This window comes from Pogoniulus pusillus, chromosome 4 (assembly GCF_015220805.1).
Source record: "Pogoniulus pusillus isolate bPogPus1 chromosome 4, bPogPus1.pri, whole genome shotgun sequence".
Lineage (NCBI taxonomy): Eukaryota > Metazoa > Chordata > Aves > Piciformes > Lybiidae > Pogoniulus > Pogoniulus pusillus.
The window spans coordinates 19566945-19586853 of record NC_087267.1 but is presented as its reverse complement, the minus strand read 5'-3'; the positions used below and the strand labels follow the sequence as shown (position 1 = coordinate 19586853).

The 19909-nt window shown below is 55.3% G+C and overlaps 1 protein-coding gene across 1 annotated transcript in view; it reads right to left on the bottom strand.

Moving 5' to 3' along the window:
• SHANK3 (SH3 and multiple ankyrin repeat domains 3) overlaps positions 1 to 19909 on the bottom strand; it is a 235853-nt gene that overhangs the window by 46560 nt on the left and 169384 nt on the right. Inside the window, 1 exon segment of the mRNA XM_064142320.1 lies at positions 16675 to 16799. Coding sequence (XP_063998390.1) covers positions 16675 to 16799 — 125 coding nt within the window.

Sequence of the window (19909 nt, the reverse complement as noted above, 5' to 3'; positions counted from 1 at the left end):
CTCCCTCAGACTGAGGTATTCACTGCTGTACTCAGGCAGTGCAACAGGGAGAGAAGTTTGAAAACTTATCCAGAGGGTTCCAGAGGGACTTGGCCAGGCTGGAGAGGTGGGCACAAGCCAACCTCAGGAGGTTCAACAAGACCAAGTGCAAGGTCCTGCAGCTGGGTGGAGGCAATGCCAAGCACAAATCCAGGCTGGGCAGTGAGTGGCTGGAGAGCAACCCTGAGGAGAAGGACTGGGGGGTGCTGGTGAATGAGAAGCTCAACAGGAGCCAGCAGTGTGCACTTGCAGCCCAGAAAGCCAACCAGATCCTGGGCTGCAGCAGCAGAAGTGTGGCCAGCAGGGCCAGGGAGGGGATTCTCCCCCTCTACTCCTCTCTGCTGAGACCCCACCTGGAGTACGGCATCCAGTTCTGGAGCCACTGTGACAAGAAGGATGTGGAGATGCTGGAGTGTGTCCAGAGAAGGGCCAGGAGGATGCTCAGAGGGCTGAAGCAGCTCTGCTGTGAGAACAGACTCAAGGAGTTGGGGCTGTTCAGTCTGGAGAAGAGAAGGCTCCCAGGTGACCTTCTTGTGGCCTTCCAGGATCTGAAGGGGGCCTACAAAAAAGCTGGGGAGGGACTTTTTAGGCTACCAGAGAGTGCCAGGACTAGGGGGAATGGGGCAAAGCTGGGGGAGGATCAGGCTGGATGTGAGGAGGGAGTTCTTGAGCATGAGTGGTGAGAGGCTGGAATGGGTTGTCCAGGGAGGTGGTTGAGGTCCCATGGCTGGAGGTGTTTAAGGCCAGGCTGGCTGAGGCTGTGGGCAGCTTGCTCTAGGGTAGGGTGTCCCTGGGCATGGCAGGGGGTTGGAACTGGCTGATCCTTGTGGTCCCTTCCAACCCTGACTGACTCTATGAAGTTGAGTCAGATGAGCAAAGCCTCGAGGGCCAGGGGCTCAGCACCATGTGTCAGGTGCCTTGTGCCACCCTCCAACACGCCTGCATGGCCAAAGGAAGCAGGAAGCATCTGCACTGACTGGCCAGAGCAACGGTGCTATTGCCTGCTGGCCAGTTGGGTTTTCACACTGAAGTCTTTAAAGGGGGGTGATTTAGAAACCCTGCCTTGTTCAGCATCCAGCCTTTCTCCACCCAGCCTCTCTGCCTTCCTGCCACTGGCAGCTCCTGCACTGGGAATCCAGGCAGCCATCTGTAAGCAGCTGGCACCTGCCAGCTTAGCAGCAGTTCAGTTCTTCTCTCTCTGCCTGGAAGAGTTTGTGTTTTGCCCCAGGATCATAGAATCAACCAGGTTGGAAGAGACCTCCAGTCCAACCTAGCACTCAGTCCTATCCAATCAACCAGACCATGGCACTAAGTGCCTCATCCAGGCTTTGACTGAACACCTCCAGGGATGGTGACTCCACCACCTCCATTGAGTTTGAAAGCATCTTTGATACAGGAGACTTACTCAGGGACCAAAAAGCATCCTGAGTACATCTGCTGGAGTGAATGCCAAGACTCCATGGCCAGAGTCTGAGTCTTTCCTGCTTTTCTGGTCCTATTTTCCAAGTTCTGGTTGTTTAATTCTGTGCAACTACTCCCTGCAGACCAAAAACCCAGAGAACCTCAGGGGATTTTTTCCCCCCTTGAATTTTGACTATTAATAATAACAATTAATTAATATTCATCATGAATAGAATCAGTCAGGGTTGGAAAGGACCACATCTAGTTCCAACCCCCCTGCCATGCCCAGGGACACCCTACCCTAAAGCAGGCTGCCCACAGCCTCATCCAGCCTGGCCTTAAACACCTCCAGCCATGGGGCCTCAACCACCTCCTCCCTGGGCAACCCATGCCAGGCTCTCACCACTCTCATGCTCAACAACTTCCTCCTCACATCCAGCCTGAGCCTACTCACCTCCAGCATTGCTCCATTCATAACCTACCATTAATTTCCCAATACAATTAGTACTTGTTGCAGTCCTTTTGTGTCTCCCTCCTTGCTTGCCATGCCTTTTGAGGTACTCATTCCATAGATGTAACCATGGATCATGATCTGCAGCTGTAATTGGACAGAAGCTCTGTTGTGCTGTAGCCATGGTTTAAAGAGAAGGGGGGAGGAGGGAATAGATGAATAACTATCAAGGGTACAAGACAGGTCCCCTTCTGTTATACTTCCAAGCACAAGGGTGGGGTTGTACCTAGCATCACATTAGTAAGGGTGTGCTTTGTCCACCTCCTGCCTCATTTGGGCCCTACATGACAGGATGCATAAGGTATATAAGTCACCTGGAGCTGTGATGCAGCACAGTGGCATCAGTGGAGACATCTGGAACGTGTCCAGAGAAGGGTGACAAAGCTGGTGAGAGGCCTGGAGCTCAGCTCTGTGAGGAGAGGCTGAAGGAGCTGGGGGTGTGCAGCCAGCAGAAGAGGAGGCTCAGGGAGGACCTCATTGCTGTCTACAGCTACCTGAAGGGAGGTTGTAGCCAGATAAGGGTTGGTCTCTTCTGCCAGGCAGGCAGCAACAGAACAAGGGGACACAGTCTCAAGTTGTGCAATCAGGGGAGGTGTAGGCTGGATGTTAGGAGGAAGTTGTTGTCAGAGAGAGTGATTGGCATTGGAGTGGGCTGCCCAGGGAGGTGGTGGAGTCACCATCCCTGGAGGTAACAGAATCAGTCAGGGTTGGAAGGGACCACAGGATCATCTAGTTCCAACCCCCCCTGCTATGGGCAGGGACGCCCTAACCTAGATCAGGCTGGACAGAGAGGTGCTGAAGAAAAGCCTGGATGAGGCACTTAGTGCCATGGTCTAGGTGACTGGACAGGGCTGGGTGCTAGGTTGGCCTGGATGATCTTGAAGGTCTCTTCCAACCTGCTTGATTCTATGAATTGCCACAGCCTCAGAGGGAGGTTACAGCTGGTGGCAACCAAGGGTGAAGTGACATCAGACAACAGAGAATCATGGAATCGTTTGGGTCAGAAGAGAGCCCAACCCTTCACTCAGCACTGCCAGGGCACCACCACACCATGGACCTCAGCACCACAGCTCCACAGCCTGGAAACCCCTCCAGGGATGGAGACTCCAACACTGCCCTGGGCAGCCTGGGACAGGCCTGGACAACCCTCAAGGGGTAGAAATCATTGCTCATGGCCAACTTCAACCTGCCCTGGGAGAACTCGAGGCCCAGGACCACACATCACAAACAGAAGTGCCAGGAAGAGCTTTTCCTCTGGGCTGTGAGGAGGTCTCATAGACTCATGGAATAGAATCATGGAATCATTTTGGTTGCAGAAGACCTTCCAAGACCAAGTCCAGCTCTTGACCCAGCACATTCAAGGCACCACCAAAACATGGACCTCAGCACCTGAGAGAGAAGCAGCCTGGAAAAGACCTTTAGGATAACCAAGTCCAACCCTTCACCCAGCACTGCCAGGGGCACCACCAAGCCATGGCCCTCAGCATCATATCTTTTGAGAGCCCTCTAGGGATGGGGACTCCACCACTGAGCAATTGCCATGGGTACAGAACTCAATCCCTGACTCTAAGGCTTTCCAGAAAGGGGGTTCCACCAGCAGCACCCCACCACTCTCACTGCCCCTGCACCTCTGCCAGTGTCAGAGCCCTGGAGCAGGCTGCCCAGTTTCAGAGTGGAGATGTTCTCCACTGTGAGGGTGGTGAGAGCCTGTGCCCAGGTTGCCCACAAGAAGTGGGAGATGCCCCATGCCCAGAACCATTCCAGGGTAAGGGTGTGGAGCTCTGAGCACCCTACACTGGTTGGGGATGTCCCTCTGGCTGCAGGGGAGCTTGGACTGGATGACCTCAAAAGGTTCCTTCAACCCAAACACCCTTAGCCAGGAGAACACTGACCCAAAGCCACAACCAGGGTGGAGAGCAGCCAGCCTGAGCTGGCTCAGCTAGCACAACCTGTGGCCAACTTGGACACTGTGTTGGCAGCACAACTCAAGACATCATCTCTGGAGCTTTGCCAACCAGAGGGAAGGGCTCAGTGAAGCTTCTTCACACCCCTTCCCCCCTTCTTGAGGCCACCTGAGAAGATGAAGGACAAGAACCCCAAGGCTGCAACCACCTTCAGCTAGAGGCTCACCCCAGGGAAGCTTCTCCAGCAGCTGCTCTTGAAAGGTCCAGGCCCCCCTTCAGGAGAAAGGAGGATGCCTGGTGACCAGGCTGACTCCTTGGGAAGATGGCATCAAGGCCCCCAGCCCTCCCCCAGGCCCTGAGCTGCTCCAGGATGACAAACAATGCCCTATGCTGGGCTCTCCCCAGCACCTCCAGACGTGGTCCCACCACAGCAGCAACTGAGAAGCTGCCAGGTGAGGCCACCACAGGTGCTCAGGAGGCAACAAGGGGTTGTGGTTCATTGCTGCTAGGAGAGGATCTCAGCCAAGCTACCCACCAGAGCTGGACAGTGGAGCACAGAACCATCTCCCACCAAAGGAAAAGAAGCTCTCGGACATGAGAAGGCCCCAAGATGAGCAGGGCAAAGTGGGTGACCTCCAGAAGCACACCCATGGACATCCCATCCCGTGGACAACCTGTAGTGGCCTCATGCTACTGGAAGAATTGCCTGAGATTACTCCAAGCAGGTCTAGACCCCAGGAGAGGAAGATGCCAGAGATGGATCCCCAAGGAGATCAGCAACTGGGGGAGGAGCAGCTGAAGGAAGAGCTCCAGACCATGGCTGGTTCTCACGTGGGGAGGGCTTGGAGGAGAAAGATCTGCTGGAGAGTGGTGGAACCTGGCAGCAGGACATTAGGGAGCTCCAGGAGGACCAGAAGGCAGTTTCTGGTTTAGGTTGACTGGCTACAGTGGCTGAGGGGATCATCCTGCTGTGCTGGGTGGCCCAGCTGAGAGGGTCAACCAGCTTTGCACCTTCATCCCTGAATCAGTGACAGGAGCACAAAGGTCCTCCTGAGCCAGCAAGGCCAAGATGAGGAGGAAGGGTTGTGTGAAGAGACCAGGCCAGCCTGAAACACAGACAACAGACAGGAGGAGACAGTGCTCAGGTAGCCAAGAAGGCCACCAGCATCCTGACCTGGATCAGCAATAGTGTGGCCAGCAAGAGCAGGGCAGGGATTGTCCTCTGCACTGGGCATTACTGAGGCCATAGCTGGAATCCTGGGGCCAGTTTTGGGTCCCTCACTCCAAGAAGTGAGAGGCTGCAGGCAGTCCAGAGAAGGGCAACAAAGAGGAGGAAGGGTCTGGAGAACTTAGGGAGTTGGACTCAGTGATCTCCTTGGGTCCCTTCCAACCCCTAACATCCTGTGAGCTTGTGAGGAGCAGCTGAGGGAGTTGGGGGTGTTGAGGCTGGAGAGGAGGAGGCAGAGGAGAGACCTTCTGGTTCTCTACAGCTCCCTGCAAGGAGGCTGGAGCCAAATGGATGTTGGTCTCTTCTCCCAAGGAACAGGAGAGGAGAAAATGGCCTCAGGTTGCATCTGGCCTTGAGGAACAATTTCTGCCCCTTGAGGCTTGCCCAGGCCTGGCAGTGCCTGGAGTCCCCATCCCTGGAGTGCTTTCAAAGCCTTGGAGCCATGGTGCTGAGGGCCATGGTTTGGCAGTGACCTGGCAGTGCTGGGTTAGTAATTGGACTCCATAAGCTTCAAGGTCTTCTCCAACCACAGCCATTCTGTGCCCTGACAGTTCCACCACTCCATGCCAGCCACCACATCCTCATTCTCAAGCCTCTGTTGACATCAACCACTTCATTCTCACCACCCAGCTCCCACCTCCTCCCTCCTTCCATCCCCCTCAGAAGGACCCAGAGCAGAGAACCCTTCCCCACCATTCCCCTGAGGACCTTTCTGAGAACTCTGCAGGCTTTCCTGGCAAGCTCTGGGGGAGCTGAGGCAGAAGCTGGGGAGATGTTCCTCACCGCCTGTGCATCTGAGGGGGGTTTATTTTTGGCTCTCTCCTTGGTTACAGCTGGGAAACTTTCTGTTCCCAGCTCAACGTAGGGATGGGAAGAGTCCTCCTGATTGGTTCCCAAGCTTCAGCAGAACCTTGCTGCCTGGGTGGGTTTGGGGTTTTTTTTTGGCCACCAGAAGATGCAATTTGAGCATTTTGAGAGGGAAAATGGAGCTCCACCAAACCTCCTCCTTCTCTTTTTCTCTCTTCTCTTCCTCATGCTCTAAAATTCCTCCTCTTGCCCTCTGATATTTCTCCAGCTCTTCTCACTGCCTTCCCACACAACCTCCAGTAGCTCTAACTCCCAACTGTGATAACTCCATCCATGGGTTCCTGCTTCTCCTCATCCTCCTGAGGTGAGGCAGGTTCTGCCCCAACATCTCCCCCCCCTGCCCCCACCTCATCCCCAACTCTGAACCTTCATTTGCTGTCATGTCCTCAAGAAAGCAGATTTGGTTAAGGATGGAAAGATTCTGTTCCTAGATCTCAACCCCCCGAGGCTCAGGAGATGGCTCCTCCCCAGGAGATCCTTCAGGGCTTGGTGGCCATCAAAGACTCAAAGAGGCATGGAACTGGTTCAGTTGGATCCGAGATCACAGAGTCCAACCAGCAACCCAACACCACCACAGCCACCAACCCAGGAGGTCACCCAGTGCAGCCACCAACCCAACACCACCACAGCCACCAAACCACGAGGTCACCCAGTGCAGCCACCAACCCAACACCACCACAGCCACCAACCCAGGAGGTCACCCAGTGCAGCCACCAACCCAACACCACCACGGCCACCAAACCAGGAGGTCACCCAGTGCAGCCACCAACCCAACACCACCATGGCCACCAAACCAGGAGGTCACCCAGTGCAGCCACCAACCCAACACCACCACAGCCACCAAACCACGAGGTCACCAAGTGCAGCCACCAACCCAACACCACCACAGCCACCAACCCAACACCACCACAGCCACCAACCCAGGAGGTCACCCAGTGCAGCCACCAACCCAACACCACCACAGCCACCAACCCAGGAGGTCACCCAGTGCAGCCACCAACCCAACACCACCACAGCCACCAAACCAGGAGGTCACCCAGTGCAGCCACCAACCCAACACCACCATGGCCACCAAACCATAAGGTCACCCAGTGCAGCCACCAACCCAACACCACCATGGCCACCAAATCATAAGGTCACCCAGTGCAGTCACCAACTCAACATCACCACGGCCACCAAATCATGAGGTCCTCCAGCACAACCACCAACCCAACATCACCACGGCCACCAAACCAGGAGGTCACCCAGTGCAACCACCAACCCAACACCACCACAGCCACCAAACCACGAGGTCACCCAGTGCAGCCACCAACCCAACACCACCACAGCCACCAAACCACGAGGTCACCCAGTGCAGCCACCAACCTAACACCACCACAGCCACCAAACCACGAGGTCACCCAGTGCAGCCACCAACCCAACACCACCACAGCCACCAAACCAGGAGGTCACCCAGTGCAGCCACCAACCCAACACCACCACAGCCACCAAACCACGAGGTCACCCAGTGCAGCCACCAACCTAACACCACCACAGCCACCAAACCACGAGGTCACCCAGTGCAGCCACCAACCCAACACCACCACAGCCACCAAACCAGGAGGTCACCCAGTGCAGCCACCAACCCAACACCACCACAGCCACCAAACCAGGAGGTCACCCAGTGCAGCCACCAACCCAACACCACCACAGCCACCAAACCAGGAGGTCACCCAGTGCAGCCACCAACCCAACACCACCACAGCCACCAAACCAGGAGGTCACCCAGTGCAGCCACCAACCCAACACCACCACAGCCACCAAACCAGGAGGTCACCCAGTGCAGCCACCAACCCAACACCACCACAGCCACCAAACCACGAGGTCACCCAGTGCAGCCACCAACCCAACACCACCACAGCCACCAAACCAGGAGGTCACCCAGTGCAGCCACCAACCCAACACCACCACAGCCACCAAACCACGAGGTCACCCAGTGCAGCCACCAACCCAACACCACCATGGCCACCAAATCATAAGGTCACCCAGTGCAGTCACCAACTCAACATCACCACGGCCACCAAATCATGAGGTCCTCCAGCACAACCACCAACCCAACATCACCACGGCCACCAAACCACGAGGTCACCCAGTGCAACCACCAACCCAACACCACCATGGCCACCAAACCAGGAGGTCACCCAGTGCAGCCACCAACCCAACACCACCACAGCCACCAAACCAGGAGGTCACCCAGTGCAGCCACCAACCCAACACCACCACAGCCACCAAATCATGAGGTCATCCAGTGCAGCCACCCACCCAACACCACCATGGCCACCAAACCACAAGATCCTACCAAAGCAGTTCTATGACAACACAACACTGCTGTCCCATGAGCTTCCAGTTTAGCCAAGTACTTAAGCTCATGGTAAATGAGCAGAACAAAGCAGAGAGCAGCTCAGCCTAAATGAAGAGGCTCAGCCAGCACCCATGGGTGACACTGGAGGGACCATCAAGCCTATTCCTACCTATCTGGGGGGCCACCAGGCCCCAGCTCCTGCTCTCATTCACCCAGTGCACACCATGGGGACTCACCAGCTATGCTAAGGGGAACATTGCTCTGCCCAGTGAGCACACCTTAGGGCCTCTGCCTTTCCTAGGGCTGCTTATAAAGGGGAGTGGGCAGGGAGGGCAGAGTGGCCACAGCTGGGGTGGGAGGAGACTCCAAGAGAACCCAGGTGCTCTGGGTTTGGGGAGAAGAGGGGAAAATGGGTGGGGTGGGAAAGGGGCAGGTGGTGCTAAAAGGGAGGAGATGGAGAGGAAAAGAGGAAGATGGGGGAGAAAGGAAGAAGATGAAGAAGAAAGGTCACCAAACCTTGGTACCATCAAGTACAAGCATCAACCCATGGAAAGGTCATCAATCCATGTCCCCAAGTGCCATGTCCATGCATTTCTTGAACACCTCCAGGGATGGTGACTCCACCACTTCCCTGGGCAACCTGTTTCAGTGCCTTACCAGAATGGACACAGCCAGATCCTGACCATTAGAGCTGCTGTGACACCACCACAGTGCTACCAGAATCACTAACACTTGGTTTTCTTCTGTCACATGACATCACTCCTGCATGGCATTGTCTGACAGCAACAAGGTGGCCTACAAAGGTGCTGGAGCAAAGGCTGAGAGCCCTGGGGCTGCTGAGCCTGGAGAAGAGCAGCCCCAGAGGGCATCTGAGCAATGCTCAGTAAGAGCAAAAAGACAAAGACCTGTGGGGGGCAAGAGGATGGGGTCAGACTCTTCTCATTGGTGCCCAGTGCCAGGCCAAGGGGCAATGGGCACCAAATGGAAGCCAGAAGGTTCCATCAGGAGCAACTTGTTGGATGTGAGGGTGTTGGAGACCTGGAGCAGGCTGCCCAGAGAGGTTGTGGAGTCTCCTTGCCTGGAGAGCTTCCAGCCCCACCTGGCAATTGTGACCCTGGCTGGGCAAGCTGCTGTAGGTGCCCCTGGTGAAGCAGGGGGGTTGGAGACTGGATGAGCTCCAGAGTTCCCTTCCCCCCACACTGTGCTGGGAGCTGGGGACTCTGTGATGTTCCCTTGGAGGCAGAAAGGATGTTCAGGCAACCTCCTTCTGCTGATGCCCCTCTACCAGGGCAGGCTCCTCTTTAGGACAAGGAGAAGACCACAAGCTCCAGCCTTTGTTTGTACCTAATGTCACACCTCCTGGGTGTCCACCTGCACGTGCTCCATGTATGAAGCAGATGGAGGTGGACCCACGAGGGCTGTCACCCCCATCACTAGCTAGAGGCCCCTCAAGGAAAACAAAAGGCCTAGAAGAAAGGTGGGGACAGGCTCCTGGAGCAGGGCCTGTTGGGACAGGACTAGAGGTGATGGTTGGAACCCCAAGAAGGAGATTCAGAGTGGAGATGAGAAGATGTTCTTCACTGTGAGGGTGGTGAGACCCTGACCCAGGTTGCCCATTCCAGGTGAGGTTGTTTGCGGCTCTGAGCAACTTGCTCTGGTTGGGGATGTCCCTGCTGGCTGCAGGGGGATGGACTGGATGAGCTGGAAAGGTTCTTCCAAACTTCAAGGCATAGAGGAGGTCTGCAGTGAAGGTCCAGAGGGAGAGATGCTTTTCCTTGCCCAGAAGAGCAGGAATTAGGAAGCTCTCCTCATGTTTTCAGGGCATGGACAGCAACCATGGACTCAGGGCTGCGATGTGGTCAAGCTCAGAGACCTGTAGCAGCATCTGCTGCCCAAGGTGTGGCCACAGTTGCCTCCAGGAAGACCAAGAATGTGTCTCCACATGAGGAAGCCCCTCAGAGAGCAGCAGTGTGGGAGCACAGAAATGGCTTCTGCCAGTCCCTGGATCTAGACTGGGAAAAAGGTGGGACCCTGGGTCTGTCTCCACCACCAGGGAGGAGCTGATGGCTGAGGTCATTCCTAGGCAGCTGGTGGAAGCCTTGCAAGCCCTCGTCCTCTCACTCCCCAGACATCTGCAGGTCACTGGTGCAGCTCATCCCAACTCTGCCTCCTGCTCCACTCATGGCTCACCAGCAGAGAAGGACTGGTGGTCTCTACAGTGCTCATGAGACAACTGTGAGATGCCTGCATCTGGGAGGAGGTTTGGAAGGTGAGCAGCAGAGCTGGGCTCTGAGGTCCAGGACAGACCTCAGTTTCTCAAGGAGAAGTCCAAAGGAAAGGGGGAGCTGGGTGGCAAAGGGAGGTTGCTGAGATGTGAGGAACAAGCTCCCCACCCTGGCTGGCTGGGTATGGAGAAGGCTTCCTTGGGAAGACACTGAGCTTCTGAACCTACTCCAAACCTACCAGGAGAAGCAGTGATGGGCACCAGCCAGGGAGAAGAACAAGAAGGCCAAAACCCAGCTGGGGCAAAGACTCTCAGAGGACAGGAAGCAGAAGATCTCCTGGTGGCACAGTGGCACCAAAAGGAAGTTCAGAGAAAATGCCACCAACCACAGCCAGGACCCAAATGCTTAACTGCACCTGGAGGTCTCCACACTCATAGGCAAAGTGTCCATGTCCAGGGACACAGCTCCCAGACCTGGATGGGGTAGGATGGGGAGACAGAAGCAGGGAAGCCACAGCTGAGGGACCTGCATGAAGGTCCACAGGCCTGGTGGGATTGCACAGAGGGAGCTGAGGGAGCTGCTGGAGCCATCAGGAGGCCACTGTCTATCCCCTAGAAGCTCCCATGGGATGTGGAGATGGAGAAATGACCCAGATATCTTCCTGAGGAGTGACAGGATGAGAGGTGGTGGCCTTAGACTTGAAGAAGCTGGCTTAGCGAAGACATTAGGAGCAAAGGCTGGTGAGACACTGGAACAGGTTGTCCACAGCAGTTGTGGAGGCTCCAATCCTAGAGGTGTTCAAGGCCAGGTTGGAAGAGGCCTTGAACCACCGGGTCTAGTGGCAGCTGTCCCTGCCCATAGTGGGGGCTTGGAACTGGATGATCTTGAGGGTCCCTTCCAACCATTCTATGAATCTCTGAAATCCCATGCTCAGAACCATGTCCAAAGGCTGGACCTCCAAACCAAGGGTGTCCAGGAAGGGTCATCTTCTCCTGTGTCTGCTGCCAGATGACAGCAGAGAGGACAAGCCCACAGCACAGGACAAGCTCAGAGCAAAGAGGACAAGCCCACAGCACAGGACAAGCTCAGAGCAAAGAGGACAAGCTCACAGCACAGGACAAGCCCAGAGTAAGGAGGACAAACTCACAGCAGAGGACAAGCCCAGAGCAAGGAGGACAAACTCACAGCAGAGGACAAGCCCAGAGCAAGGAGGACAAGCTCACAGCAGAGAACAAGCTCACAGCACAGGACTAGCCCAGAGCAAGGAGAACAAGCTCACAGCAGAGGACAAGCCCAGAGCAAAGAGGACAAGCCCAGAGCAGAGGACAAGCCCAGAGCAAAGAGGACAAGCCCAGAGCAGAGGACAAGCCCAGAGCAAAGAGGACAAGCCCAGAGCAAGGAGGACAAGCTCACAGCAGAGGACAAGCCCAGAGCAAGGAGGACAAGCTCACAGCAGAGGACAAACCCAGAGCAAGGAGGACAAGCCCAGAGCAGAGGACAAGCCCAGAGCAAAGAGGACAAGCCCAGAGCAAGGAGGACAAGCCCAGAGCAAGGAGGACAAGCCCAGAGCAATCTCAGCATCACTTCTGAGCCTCCAAGGAGGTCACCAGCTCAGAGCTCGTGGGCACCACAGCGTTCCCTGACTTCACACGGGGAGAAGGTGTCACTGCTGGTTTGTTTGCAAGGCTTTGCCACCTCTGAACCAGACAAGTCTCAGCAGCAGCAGCACCCACAGCTCCATCTGTGCTGGCCCAGCACTCAGAGCCTCCTCTGGGAGGACCCCTCAACCCCAAAAGCTCCAAGGAGCTGCTCCACCACTCATGGTGCTACAGAAGACTTTTTGCCCAGCCCTGGGACTCAGCTGCCAGAAGATGCTGTCCACAAACTGGGTTCCTACCCTGGGAAATGTCACCCTGAGGTCCCTTTTCCCATCAGGGCAGAGCTGGTCAGCAAGTCGAGCAGCAATGTCACCTCCTGAGGTATCCACATCTCAACACTGATGTGTTCTCCTCAAGCAGAAGTGGCCAACTGGACACCCAGGCAGGTGCAGGTACCCAAGTAACCAAAGCTTGAAGTGAGGTGAGATGAATCCCACCACTGACCTCTCTGCTGAGACCACCATGGTCATCAAACCCTGTCCCCAAGTGCCATGGCCACACGTTTCTCCAACACCTCCAGGGATGGTGCCTCCACCACCTCCCTGGGCAGCCTGATCAGCATCCATGGGGAAACCTCTGGTCTGGTCCTACAACCCCTGGGGCTCCTGCACAGCACAGACCCAGCTGGCCTCAGTGCAGAGATCTGGAGTGGGCTTCATGCTGGTAGTGGGTCGATGGTTGGACTTGATCATTTGCACCTCTTTGCCACACAGGCTTTGTCCTCCTCAAGGCAGAAGGTCCCCTCTGTGAGTGGATGAGGACAATCAGGTCCAGCACCCAACCAGAAGCTTTACAAGCCAGCCAGTGAGGGACATCATCAGGAGGAACAAAACTAGGATGGCTGACCCCCAAAATACCTGCAGCCAGCAGGGGCTGCGGCAACACAAAAGGCAGGAGATTGAGGAGCTGTGACTAAACCATGGGGCTTGGTGGGGCCAAACCATGACCTTGCTGAGTATGAAGAGGAGGATGAAGGGTCTGGACCTCCTGAGGAGGATGATGTGAAGCACAGGCCAGGAGAGCAGAGGAAGCAAAAGCCCAAAAGGAGAGAAGAAAAGGGTGTCTCCTGTGGAGGGAGAGCAAGGACCTGATGCACCAACCTGTGATGGCACTTGTGCCCTGCAGAGAGTTGGAAGCCTGAGGACCTGGCTTTGAGAGCAACATCTCAAACAGGCTCCTCCTGAAGCCTGAGCTCCTGTTGGTAGGTGGCATTGAGGTTCTGTTTCCACACAGCTCCAGCTCCTTCTGCCAAAGCTCAGAGGAGGAGAAGCCTCATGGAGCTGGGTGGCCTCTCCCTGACAGAAACAGGACCAGCAGGAGATAAACTCCACCAGGAGTGAGGAGGCAATGTCCATGACTACGTGCAGGCTGCAGAGGACAGGAGGGGTTGTCACTGGTGGATGACCTGCCAAAAGACCATGATGGAGCAGAGGACAATGACTTGAGGAACCCAAATGATCTGGTAGGGGTCAGTGGAGCCCCCAGATCAGCTAGTCCCAGGGCCACCAGGGCCAGAGGGTCAGCCTGGAGCCCTGAAGACCAGGAAAGAGTTGATGGGAGAAGTTATCTCCTGGTCACCAAGAACCTGTGGGGCTGTAGAGTTGATTATGGGATGGCAGGAAGAGCATTGACCAGAGCAGAGGTTCTCCAGGCCCCGTGCAGTGCCACGGTGAGGCCACAGCTGGAGAAATGGGGCCAGTGCTGGGCTCCTAAGTGCCAGAGAGACTGGGAGCTACTGGAGAGAGTCCAGTGGAGGATGGGGAGATGCTGAGGGGCCTGCAGCATCTCTGTGAGGAGCAAGGGCTGAGAGCCCTGGGACTGCTGAGCCTGGAGAAGAGCAGCCCCAGAGGGCAGATAAGCAATTCTCAGTGAGAGCTGAAGGACCTGTGGAGGTCCCTTCCAGTTGACAATTCCAAGCCTCACCATGCTGGGATTCTGGGATTGTGCCATGCCTGCTGAGATGTCTGAAAGCCAGGAGCAGGGAGGGATGAGGGTCACCCCGTACTGGGCACTGCTGAGGCCACATCTGGAATCCCTCACTCCAAGAAGGACATTGAGGGGTTGCAGCAAGTCCAGAGAAGGGCAACAAAGCTGGGAAAGGGTCTGGAGAACTTGTGAGGAGCAGCTGACCAGTTGGGGTTGTTGAGCCTGGAGAGAAGAGGAGGCTGAGAGGAGATCTGGCTCTCTACAGCTCCCTGAAGGGAGGCTGGAGCCAGGTGAGGGTTGGCCTCTTCTCCCGAGGAACAAGGGACAGAACAAGAGGAAATGGCCTCAGGTTGCCCATGAGGAGGTTGAGATTGGCCATGATGAACAGCTTCTGCCCCCTGAAGCTTGTCCAGGCTGCCCAGGGCAGTGTTGGAGTCCCCATCCCTGGAGAGGTTTCAAAGCCTTGCAGCTGTGGTGCTGAGGGCCATGGCTTGGTGGTGCCCTGGCAGTGCTGGGCTAAGGGTTGGACCTGATGATCCTAAGTTTCTTCCAACCTCAATGACTCTCTGACTCCACCCCACCTGACATGCGGTCCCTTCACAGACTTGGTGCCCATCTGGCCTCACTCCACCTCCCCTGCCACCACTGCTCCCTTGGAAGGAGAGCATGTACCTCATGTCCCTCCCTCCAGTAACAGTGGAGACAGCTCCATGTGGGATCACTTCACAGCTGAGACACAGGAAGGAGAGTCTTGGCTGAAGGCTTTAGCAGGACTTTGACCATTGCCCTTGAGCCTCTTCTCCAGCCCCAGGAGATGCCAGCTTGGCTCATTCCAGCCACACACACCCAGCATGGGCTCTGAATGCCATCTTCACCTCAAGCACCTCAGTGGTATCTCCTACACCTTCTTCCTGGACATGAACATTCTCCTAAACCACTCTCTGCTATCTTCACTGCCAGAAGAAGCAGCCAAGGCACCAACACCACTCTTCAAAGCATCCTTTCCATGGTTCAGTGTCACCTCCAGAGATGGTGAGCACCAGCATGGGAGCTCACCACATCCACATGCAAGGACAGAGCCATCAACCACCTGCCCCACATGAAGGTGCCACAATCATCTTCAAGATCTTTTCCAACCTGAAGGACTCCATGATTCCAACACACAGCACTCACCACAACCTCATCCCGGCCCATCACTGAGGTTCTGCACACGAACAACGTCATCATCACTGTCATCATCTGAGCCAAGCTGTTGGAATAACCAAGTGCAGTCACTGCTGGACACCTGTCAGCCAGCTCCAGAGCTCTACCATGGTCTTCTCCTCAGTCTCTGCCCATGTCCCTAAGAGGCCACCCAGGAATTTCCCTTTGCTGTGCCCTGCTTGGACCCTTGTCCACCATGAAGTTGCCATTGGCTCTAATCCTGCCTTTCCTTTGTCTTCAGCATGACCAGGGAAGCCCATCCAGCTGTGGCTTCAAAGCAGTGAAAGCAACAAAGCCCCAACATCACCTCCTGGAGAAAGGGAGATGAAGAGAAGAGCCCTACAGACCTGGTCAACAAGTCCACCTTCCCCCCAAGACATCAACCTAACATCCACCTTTCCATCAAGACATCAACCTAATGTCCACCTTTCCACCATCAACCTAACGTCCACCTTCCCACCAAGACATCAACCTAACATCCACCTTTCCACCATCAACCTAACATCCACCTTTCCACCATCAACCTAACATCCACCTTTCCACCATCAACCTAACATCCACCTTTCCACCATCAACCTAACATCCACCCTTCCATCAAGACGTCAGCCTAACGTCCACCTTTCCATCAAGACATCAACCTAGCATCCAACTTCCCGCCAAGACATCAACCTAACATCCACCTTTCCACCACCAACCTAATGTCCATCTTTCCACCAAGACATCAACCTAACGTCCACCTTTCCACCATCAACCTAATGTCCATCTTTCCACCAAGACATCAACCTAGCATCCACCTTCCCACCAAGACATCAACCTAACATCCATCTTTCTACCAAGACATCAACCTAACATCCACCTTTCCACCAAAACATCAACCTAACGTCCACCTTTCCACCATCAACCTAACATCCACCTTTCCACCATCAACCTAATGTCCACCTTCCCACCATCAACCTAATGTCCACTTTCCCACCAAGACATCAACCTAACATCCACCTTTCCACCAAGGCATCAGTTCAACATCCACCTTTCCACCAAAACATCAACCTAATGTCCAACTTTCCATCAAGATATCAACCTAGCATCCACCTTCCCACCAAGACATCAACCTAACATCCATCTTTCTACCAAGACATCAACCTAACATCCACCTTTCCACCAAAACATCAACCTAACGTCCACCTTTCCACCATCAACCTAACATCCACCTTTCCACCATCAACCTGATGCCCACCTTCCCACCAAGACATCACTCTGACATACACCTTCCCACCAAGACATCATCCACTTGAGTTGCAGCACCCACCCAGCTCCCCACAGCATTGCTGGAGGAGGAGCATGTCCTGCTGGAGGAGGTGCTGGTGGCCTCACCTCGATCAGAAAGTCCCCGGTACGCAGCCCTGCTCTCCAGGCGACACCTTCCACATCCACTGACTCCAGGTACTGCAGAGCGGGGAAGGCTGGGGTGGGGGTGAACTCCTCAATTGGGGTCTCAGCTGCAAAGACAAGGAGACAACCATTGAGACATGGTGGAAAGGGCAGGCAGAAGGAGGACACCGACCTCCAGGAGATGAGGGAAGTCTCAGTAGGTGGCTTCAGGATGACACCAGCCTGACACTGGAGCAAAGCATGAAGGCACTGGAGCAGGCTGCCCAGGGACACTGTGGATGCTTCCTTCTTGGAGGTGTTCAAGGCCAGGCTGGATGAGGCCTTCAGCAACTTGGGCTAGTGGGAGGTGTCCCTTCCAACCCAACCCCCATTCTATGAACCTATGACAGTAGTGCAGGAACCAAAGCTAGTGCCATGTGTCTCCAGTCCTCAGCAGCTTAGACCCTGAGATGGCCCCAAAGCCTCCCAGATAGATGCCCTCATAAGGTCCCTGAAGCCTCATCCCTCTCCCAGTAGCACAAAAGTAATGAGAACTTCATCTAGGACTGATGCCAAGAGGTGAAGAACTTGCTCCTCCCTGGGTCTCCACCTGAGTGAGCATCTCCAGGCACACAGGTGGAAGGTGGCACAGGTTGTTGAGCTCTGCTGATTATGGTTGGCCAACCCCTGTGCAGCCTCCACCTGAGCTGCTGCAGACAGGTCTCTTGCTTTCCACAGCCCAGAGTTGGACCTCCCTTATACTGTTTCTACAGAAGACCATTTGGCCCAGCAGCAGAAGGCCACATGCTGATGGACACCCACCCAAGACAAGTGACCCCACCCTGTTCCTCAGCAGGAAGGTCTCAGCTGCATCCCTGGTTGGCCAACCTGCTCCTGCCCCTGGCAGAACACCACTTCTCAGAAGGACTTTGTCTGAAGGACCCAGGCAGCACCCACATGGCCCAGCTCCAGCCCATCCTGCATGATGGCTCACCCAGGATGAAGGACACCCAACTTACAGCAGATAGGCACTTGTGGGGCCTCTGCTACCTTCTGCCCATGGCTGGGGCTGGGACTGGATGATCTTTAAGGTCCTTTCCAACCAAAACCATTCTCTGATGCTATGTCAGAAAGGAACAAGCTTCCTTTGTCTGCTTCTCAAGAGAAGACCTCTGCAGATATTCAGGAACATCAAGATCCAGCAGAGAACCCAAGCAGAAAGCCCTCAGATTGCCTTCAAATGTTGGCCAGGCTCTGGTCACCTGAAGCCACCAGAGGAACCCCAATGGGTTGGTTGCTGTCCACATCAACTGGGGCTTTCCAGGGACTGGTGATGGATCTCCAAGAGCTTTACCCTTCACTTTGTGCCAACAGAGCTGCAGCCTCTGCACCTGCTGGCACACATAGGGGACTCCAGGGGACCACTGGGCAGTGATGAGGCCAGAGTGGACAAGGCTTTGAGCAACCTGCTCCAGTGGAAGATGTCTCTGGCTGAGGAGCTCCTGAAGAGACTAAAAGCACCAAGATAGGATGAAGCCACCAAGCCTTTGTTTGCCTCCTAATGTGTTTGAATCAAAAGATGGGGCCAGACTCTTCTCAGAGGTGGCTTTGGGCCACTCACTCCAAGAAGGACGTTGAGAGGCTGGGGTGGGTCCAGAGAAGGGCAATGAAGCTGGGGAAGGGTCTGGAGAAGGAGGAGAAGGCTCTGGAGAAATTGAGGAGCAGCTGAGGAACCTGGGGCTGTTTAGCCTGGAGAAGAGCAGCTCCAGAGGGCTCAGCAAGAGCTAAAGGTCCTGTCAGGGGCAAGAGGATGGGGCTGGGATCTTCTCAGTGGTGCTCAGTGCAAGGCCAAGAGGCAAGGGGTGCCAAGTGGAAGCCAGGAGGTTCCATCAGGAGCAACTTGTTGGCTGTGAGGGTGCTGGAGGCCTGGAGCAGGCTGTCCAGAAAGGTTGTGGAGTCTCCTTGTCTGGAGAGCTTCCATACTTCCACCTGGCCACTGTGACCCTGGGCAAGCTGCTGTGGGTGCCCCTGGTGGAGCAAGTGGGTTGGAGACTGGATGAGCTCCAGATGTCCCTTCCCTCCACACCATGCCAGGATCTGAGGTGAACTCAGATCAGTGCTTGACAGAAGCAGAGAGTTCAGGTCTTGTGGTTTCGACCAGGGTGACACAGGAGATGCCAGCTTGGGAGGCACAACATGGCACTGGGCCTGACTTCTTCTGCAGGGTATACCTAACAGCAGCAGAGCATGGAGATGGGTCTGCAGAGCAGCACCAAGAGGTCCTCAGAGCCTCATGTTGTCCTCCCTCCAGCAGAGCCATTCTCACCTGTGTAAGGGGGGGCTGAAGGTGGTTGGTAGATCATGGTTGTGTGGAACATCTGAGCCAACACGCAGAGCCCAGCAACCATGGACACCCTCTTGGCCAGGCTGGCCACCACCATGGACCAGTGAGCAGAAGTTGGATGGGACTTGCTCTCCCATGAACCTTCAGCCCATGCAGGACTGGCTGTGTCTTCTGCTTTCAGAAGAAGCAGTGGCAGAAGGACACTACCAGCGGAGGGACAGCTCTGAGCACGATCTAGGCTGACTTTGCCTACAAGATGTCTTCTCCAGAGCCTGGTGCTGCTGGAACAAACCCTGTGCCCTGGAGACGTGCTGCAAGCAAGTCACAGGATCATGTTTAGGGGTTGGGACCTCCACAGGGACTCCATCAAGTCCAACCTGCATAGATCATCGAGTCCCACGTGCCAGAGCAGGAGCATAGAATCTAGCACAGGTTGCACAGGAACACATCCAGACAAGGCTTAAAAGTCTCCAGAGAAGGAGACTAAGTCAGAACCCCATGAGATCCTGCATCAGGAGCACCAGGACCTTTAGCAAAGGGACCCTGTAGGTGACTCCAGAGCTCCAAGCTCATCATCAAACCCCTACAAGAGTTGTCCTCCAAACCCCAGGGAAGCAGCAGCTCCACCAACAACCAGCAGATCTTGCCAGCTCCACCAGACCAAGACACACTCTCCTGACAAGGTGTGAACATGGATCCTGCATGTGCTACCAACAGCTTCTTCTCCCTGTGCTGGAAGGCAGCCCAAGTGGCCAACACTTGACAAGTCATCCCACCTATTTCTGGAAATGCCAAGGAGACATCTGACGCCTCCAAAGTCTTCTCCAAAAGCCCAGCTCCTCCCATTGCTGCCAACCAGCAAAGTTCTTTTGATAGCCCTCAAGTTGGACCACA